The sequence below is a fragment of the Bison bison genome, unplaced genomic scaffold (assembly GCF_000754665.1).
Source record: "Bison bison bison isolate TAMUID 2011002044 unplaced genomic scaffold, Bison_UMD1.0 scf7180017864235, whole genome shotgun sequence".
NCBI lineage: Eukaryota > Metazoa > Chordata > Mammalia > Artiodactyla > Bovidae > Bison > Bison bison.
Window position 1 is genome coordinate 3354613 of NW_011494807.1, and position 7427 is coordinate 3362039.

Genomic DNA, 7427 nt, shown 5'->3' on the forward strand with positions numbered 1-7427 from the left:
AGGTATGGACAGAACTCCGGTGATGGGAAAGCGCCCGAGCCGGTCCGGAGCCCTCTGCCTACCTGACTTCTGTGAATGCCTTATAGAGCTGGGGGTGGCGGGTGTCTAATCCTTGGATGTGAAACCATGCCTGGAAGGGCTGCCACGGTCTGAGGCGCGGGGAGGAGGTAAGATGGGGGTGGGGTTGCGCTCCCACCCCGTACCTCGAACACCAGGTTTTGGGGGGCGAGGGTCCCCTCCGGGGCAACCCCGGGCAGCCAAAGGCAAATAAGCCTCGCCTGTGTCCGGAGCACTTGTACCACCAGACGTAGCTCGGGATACTTGCCTTGCATGCCAAAAGGGAGAAGGAGCCAGCCTCCCAGGAAGAGCACTCGAGAGCGGGTGGGCTGAGGGCTGGGCGCTGTGAGACTCCACTGCAGCCTCCTTTCAGCCCCGCGGCCAGGCCTGAGTCCCGCCAGGACCGGTGCCCTTTATAGACCCTCTCGGTCTCACGCCTTCCACCTCTCAAAGACAGCCTTCTCGACTGCCGACTGAATTTCATTCCAGCTTGCAACCCACCCCACCCCGGACTCCCCCTTCACGCCCACCTCCACCAAGATTTATGTTAGAGATTGCGTGGCGGGCTAGTCGACTCTGGCACCCAGCAGTACTCCTGAGAAAAACTGAGCCCGGCAAAAGCGCAAACCCACTGCCGGGACTTGGTCCCACTCGCCCGGCCGCGCGCGCTCGCCCGGATGCCGACACCCGAGCGAGTGCCGAGATGCGTTCCGGTTTCCGCGTTTCCACTGCTTCCAGGACCAGGGCAGTGAGCCGGCACCTAGAAAAGATATATCATGGGCAGAAAGAGACAACAGGCGAACCGGAGACGTCACGCCAAAAAAAAAAAAAGTGGGGGGTGGGAGGGCAGAGGGGGTATTTGTGCGAGAGAGGCGCAAGATCTGTGTGTGGATACACTCGAGTTAGAACTTCCTTCTTCCCTCTCCCCTCCCCTTGGTTCTTCTGGCCTGCCTCCCGCCTCCCTCCCACCCCCATCTCTCCTCTCTCTCTTTCTCTCTCTCACACACACATGCACACACACTTGTATTTTGTGCTGTCGTAAAACCCACGTGTCCAGCCGGGAGGCTGCCAGAGCGTGGAGCGGAGGAGCCGGGACGCGGCAGCGGCCAAGAGCCCGCCGCCGCTGCTCGGTCCGGCGCCTTGGACCGCCCCGCACTCCCGCACTCGGAGTAACTGCTCTCACGCCGCCCGCAGGCCTCCACCACATCCCTGGCTTGTGGCCCCGGAGGGTCCCGGGGAGCCGGATCTCTAGCGCTTTGCTCCTGCGCTGCCCAGGGGCATGTAGCGTACCGGGGGCACATACTCTCCTGCACGCTCGCCAAGACAGACACACGCACGCACGCACAAACCCGCCAGGCAGCTCCGAGTTTTCCGGTAAGCGTGGCTCGTCTAGGGCTGAGGGTCTTGGGCCGCGGAAATAGGAGGCTGGAGGTCCCGCGCTGGGGGCGGGGGGCGGTGTGGGGCGAGACTGTCCCGCCTCCTGGCGCCGGAGGCCAGCGCGGCTCAGGCTCAGGCGCTGCGCCACTCGGGCTCGGGCTCGGGTCGGCTTCGAGCGCCGGCAGAGGGCGGGGGCTGAGTCCTGCCGCGGAATTCCGCGGGGAAGCGCCCTCTCGCCGGGCTTCGACAGCGCAGGGTGGGCGCTGGGCGCCTCGGGCCGGGAGGCAAGGCAGGGTGCACACAGCTACCCCCGCGCGACGCCGCGGCTTCAGAGTAAACTTTGCGCCCCAACCGAGTTGGGAAGAGGGAGCCGCCAAACTCCGCTGCCGCCGGCGGAGCCAAGGACTCAAACTCTTCGCTCCAGGGTCTTGGCTGAGGTCCTCCCCGCCCCTCTCGCACCAGGCCCTGAGTCCGGCTCACGCGCACCCATCTCTTTGCCCTCTGTCCCCAGCTTGAATCGTTGGACATGCTGAAGCCCGGAGATCCCGGCGGCTCGGCCTTCCTCAAAGTGGACCCAGCTTATCTGCAACACTGGCAGCAACTCTTCCCGCACGGGGGCGGAGGCCCGCTCAAGGGCGGCGGTGCCGCGGGTCCCCTGGGCGCACCACAGCCTCTCCAGCCACCGCCACCACCGGAGCGCGCTGAGCCCCAGCCAGACAGCCTGCGGCCGCGGCCGGCCTCGCTCTCCTCCGCCTCGTCCACTCCGGCTTCCTCCTCCACCTCGGCCTCCTCTGCCTCCTCCTGCGCTGCTGCTGCCGCCGCTGCCGCCGCCGCCGCGCTGGCCGGTCTCTCGGCCCTGCCGGTGGCGCAGCTGCCGGTGTTCGCGCCTCTGGCCACCGTCGCCGCGGAGCCTCTGCCCCCCAAGGACCTGTGCCTCGGCGCCACCTCGGGCCCGGGGCCCTCCAAGTGCGGAGGCAGTGGCGGGGACGGCCGGGGTGTCCCGCGCTTCCGCTGCAGCGCGGAGGAGCTGGACTATTACCTGTACGGCCAGCAGCGCATGGAGATCATCCCGCTCAACCAGCACACCAGCGACCCCAACAACCGTACGTAGCAGCAGCCCGCGCGCTCTCTTTCGGGGAGCTGGTCCGTCGAGCGCGGGCGCCCGTCCAGGAGGCGCATCAGATGAAGGGGACCCCGGGTGGTTGGCTGTCCGGACCGCGGGCCTGCACCTCCCTGACCACTGTGACCAAAGTTTTCTGGATTAGAGAAGGAAGGAGAACGGCTAGAATGGCGGGGGTGGCCCCCATGGGTTTCCTCTTCCCCCTACTCTCATTCCCTGCTTCCCAGTCCCGAGTCTTTAAACCCAGGTTTCCCGCGGACCGAGCAGTACAGATCGCCTCCCTGCCGCGGCATATTGCGCCGGGCGCCGGGCGGGTTCTAGCAGCGCGCGATGGGAGTGTCCCGGGACCGGCCTGGTCTGGCCTTCGGAGGGACAAGACAGGAACTCTCAGCGGTTCTAGGGAGCGTGGATTCCAGGGCTGATTTCTCCTCCTCTCTATCTTACCTCTGGGGTTAACTGTGTCAGTTCATTTTCCGACCGTGGGGTTGTCCGGGGGACCAGCCGGGAGCTGCTGGCTGGCCGAACCTCTAGTAGGAATTTTGGATGGCACTGGATCAGTCTCTCCCTGCAGGCAGGCATTATTCTTAAGTTTACTATTTATTTTAGGAAAGAAAGAAAAGAAAAAGAAATGGCAGTTACTTAGTGAGAAAACATTTCTGATTTCAGGCCAGAGTCGTTTCCTGCGGATCCCGCATTCTCCGTGCACCTTGATCCTGCAAACATTTACAGTCCGTAGCCACGCTTGTGGGCTCACACATTGTTTTTTTTGTTTTTAATGAGGGTAATAGTAATTTAGTATAAGAAGCGTATTCTTCTTGTCCCCATGTAAACGGAAAATGCCTAAATTAGCATCCGTTTTCTTCTAGCGTCCCTTCCTGTATTCACAATTTCAAACCCTTATCACAAGTGTAGTTCCATTTTGAGGCTTTGAAGTAAAACTCTAAATGAGCACCAAAAATGTATTATTTATGTTTTATATCCGATTCTTTTTGGTCATTTCAGAAGTTATGCTATGTTTACACTTTCTGTGTTGGGATAAGTTGCAAATACACTTCCAGAGACCCCCAGGAAGAGAACATTAAAGCAGGTTAAGAAAGTGAGGCTGAAAGCAGTTCAGGATTTGAAAGAGCAACACTCAGCTACTTTCTTCATCTCATTCCTTCACCTAGCTTCTCTGTCAGCAAAGTTGCTTACAAATGTGTATGGTCATTCTATTTTGATCATGTCCCTTCTTACAGAATGTATACTAACCTGCAATCTTCTTAATTCGTTGTAAAAACAAAATAACTACAGGTTTTGGTTAGTGAAAGGACTCCCAAATTTATTACTTTGATTTAAAACACTGGGAATGACCCTAGTGATTGAGATGTATTAACCTTTTCATAATAGTTGGAGATAATTGTTTCAATGGAGATAATTATTGTTAATAAGATGAGCAGTTGTATTTACTTTTTTCCTTTCTAGGGTCTGAGGCTAAAGTATTGGGTTTACAATGAGGGTTTCGATTCAAATTTGTTCTGCAGTTAAGGAAATTCTTGTATTTCAGAGTTCCAGAAAATGCTACAAAGCTATGTTGTCTGAATGGACTTAAAAAAAAACTTATCGACTACTGAATTCCTTGATGGTGTTGTTTTCAAAGCATTTCTATAAAAAAATATTAAAAGCTAATACTTTAGTAAAAAGGTATTTCTTTCAGTGAAGTATAGTCACTGTGGGCTGAGAGTGCTTCATCAAACTTGCAGACTTTCTTCTGAATTAAGTCAGTGCTGGAAAAGACACCAGCAGTGCACCCCCAAAGCCCTGTCTGTACGCTGAGCTCCCCATAGTGTTTACAATGCAATCTTGAGGTTTAATGCATTCTCATCAGAGAAAAACCTGGACTTATTAGAGAAAGAACTGGGACAGAGTCCTAATTAATAATATGACTGTTAAACCAGTTTATTGTCTCGGTACCATTTTTCCTGGTTGGAGGAAATGAATTGTAATTTATTTAAATTATTCCTATTGTGTTAATATTCTGATATCTCCTTTTGAGTGGACTGGACTGCTCCAGTGGGCAAAGTGCAGAGGCAAAGACAGGAAAGAAAGGAAGTCAGATTCCCCTATTAGAGTTACACTTCATGTTGCTCTCTAATTAAAAGGCAATTGAGAAAGAAAATAGAAAGCTGAGGTGGGTGGCTGTGTCATGCCAGGAGACCAGGTGTGCCATGCTTCCAGGAACTTCTCTGGGCAAGAGTAAGCACTCATTTGAAACCAGGAGATGTGTTTTACAAAGACAAAGTGAGAAGCAATTGAGTTTAATCTAACTAGAGGATCAAAACACATCAGAAATGCATAGAGTGGGAAACTTTTTTTTACTTGGCAGGGGAAGTTGATATATCACTTGAAAGATGGTGAAAAACAGTTTCACCCCATTCCCAGGTTGTATGTGGGTGGGGGTGGGGTGAGAGATGGACAGAAGGGAATCACCTATTAATTTATCATGCACAGATCTTTGTAGTTTTCGTTTTAGTCTATTGCCCTTTCCCTCTAAAAGAATTCTGTGAAGTGACCACTCAGCATTGCGTCGTTTTTATTACTTTGTATGTAAAAGGGTATTGAGTCGTTTTGTCTTTGTTGTTTTTTTTTTTTACAAGGCAAAGGTACCTCTAGACTTGTCTTTTCCCATTAGAAGAGTTACTTGCCTGGGATCACCAACGCAGTAACTCCTGCGAATCCATCAGTAGCACTCCTTTCACTTGAAACTGTATTGGCATCTATGAGAACTGCCATAGGGAAGGCATAGTGAAGGGTGTTGCAGCTCTGTTTCACACATAAAAAGACTGCAAAACAGCAGAAACTATACAGCCTAGCCCGGTGAGCTCTTCTAGTATATATCTAACTCTGTGTATGAAGTTATTCTATAATTGAAGTACACTTTCCACTGAACCTCTCAATGCTTAGTTGCCTCTTCTTGCATCTGTTTAAAGTCAGGTGGGACTTGTGTAAGGTAAATGGGAGATGGGGGATCTTCCGTCCTCTTCCTGTATTACTGCCCTCATTCGCTGACAATTTGCTTGACGCCATTGATTCCGTCAGGCTCTGTTGCAGCGGCAGCCTCTTCTTGGATTCTGGGAGCTCAGTGCATTTGAGACCCTGTCACTTTTCTTGGAAGGTATTGAGCAGCAGCCAAGCGGCGCGCTGAATGCTTGTGTTTGTTCAGAAACGGCTGGCCGAGCCACTTTGCTCTTCATATCTTTTTAATTTTTAATTAAGATCATCCTCCTTTCTACCTGGGAGAGAGGTGGGGGTTAAGCCTGTCCCGGGTCTCTCTGCGGAGAATTGAGTCCGCAGCTTCCCCAGCAGGAGGTCTCTCTCTCTTCAGATATTTCGGGTAGCCCTGCTGTGCAAGGAACAGCGCTGGGAACAGCACTGGCTGGAGCACAGGTGTAGGAGTTGGGGCCCCTGTTGAGTTGAGGCTCCCCTGTTGGTAGCGCCATCCTTTCCGAGGGTTTGGGGAGAGATACTGGAGGGAGAAGGAAAGCTGGGGTTTGTTTAGTTGAGAGGTCAGGGCGAAGAGATAAAAGGAGAGTGAGTGTTTTCTGACCTTCCCTAATCTCTTCCCACCCAGTTGGAAAACGCAGGTCCTGTTTGGGAAGCTCCCGAGCCCAGTAACCCAACCAGTGGGATTTTCCTGACACCAAGACACACTCGCTGTGATGGCCTCACTGTCAATGGCCCTCGAGCGACTTAGATTTCAGACCCGGTCCTCGGTGGGAGGGAGGCGGCTCGGCGTCAGTGTGTGGGCTTTTGTGTCGTTCTCTTTTGCTGTCTTTTTGTGTGCAGGCCCAAGCCCTATCCCGGAACACACATGATTTAGCTATTTTACATCATCCGTTATCTAGTGCTCTGAAACTGAGCATAGAGCCATATATTAGATTGAGGTTAGGAGAGGTGGCGACTGTTTATTTAAGGTGATAAAATGGTCCATCAGCAGTAATCTCCATCGATATGTGCCACCAGGAGATGAAGGATGAGGGGACAAGCCACAATTAATTGCCCTATAGTTTTGTAGGAGAGAGTGGAGCCGGCCCAGACCCGCTTCGATCTCCTCTTGCGCCTCCTATTCATCATCTTCGCATTGTATATGGCGGCCTCGCAGGGGCAGGGGCCGGTGAGGTTTATCTCTGCGCAATATTCTCTCGCCCTCACACACTGGCTCTCCCATTTAATTTATTAATACAGTCATCGGGAGACAAAAAAAAAAAAAATCACATTTCCTCTTTCTTTCCCTCCCCCTTTTGTCTCTCCCTCTTGGTCCCAGGGCCAAGCCGGCAGCCAGGCCGAGCAGGGGAAGCCTGATGCGGCTGTGATTCGCCGGGAAAGCTTTAAACCCGCCTAGGAAGAGTCCCGCAGAAGGCTCCCCGCGAGCTGGGCCACCCCGCGGAGGCCGAGACCACGCTTGGCGGCTCCCCTCCCTGGCCTGCCTCGCCTCTGGATCCGCTCGCTCCTAGTCCCGGTTCCGGGAAGCCTAGAAGACCCCTTCCCAGGGGAGGAAGGGGGCCGGGCGGGTGGTAGGAGCTCCAGAGTGCGGGTGGTGGCGATCACGTCTGGTCTTGTAAGAAAGCCGTTCGCTGGCAGCCAGTGGGGCGAGGACTTCCACATTCCGGTTAAGTGTTGAGGGGCCCGGCGTCCACCCCGCTCAAGGTCCATCACCATCCCAGCCAGCCGGCGGCTGGGCGCGGAGAGGGCTGAGAGGAGAGTGCGCGCTGGAATCGGGCGTCGAACCCACGTGCGGGAGACTCCCGGCCTCTGCACTCCACCGGCCCCAGGCCCCTGTCGGCTGACCCCCTCGGCGACCCTGAGGGTCCGCGCCACCCCCCGGCCCCCTCCT

At 54.5% G+C, this 7427-nt stretch overlaps 1 protein-coding gene across 1 annotated transcript in view; it reads left to right on the forward strand.

Moving 5' to 3' along the window:
- The first annotated feature begins 1236 nt into the window (after positions 1–1236).
- Positions 1237–7427, forward strand: part of PRDM6 (PR domain containing 6) — a 108822-nt gene continuing 102631 nt past the window's right edge. Inside the window, exons 1-2 of the mRNA XM_010846294.1 lie at positions 1237–1431; positions 1946–2537. Of these exons, the coding sequence (XP_010844596.1) occupies positions 1961–2537 (577 nt within the window). The 5' untranslated portion in view covers positions 1237–1431; positions 1946–1960. The remainder of the gene's footprint in view (positions 1432–1945; positions 2538–7427) is intronic.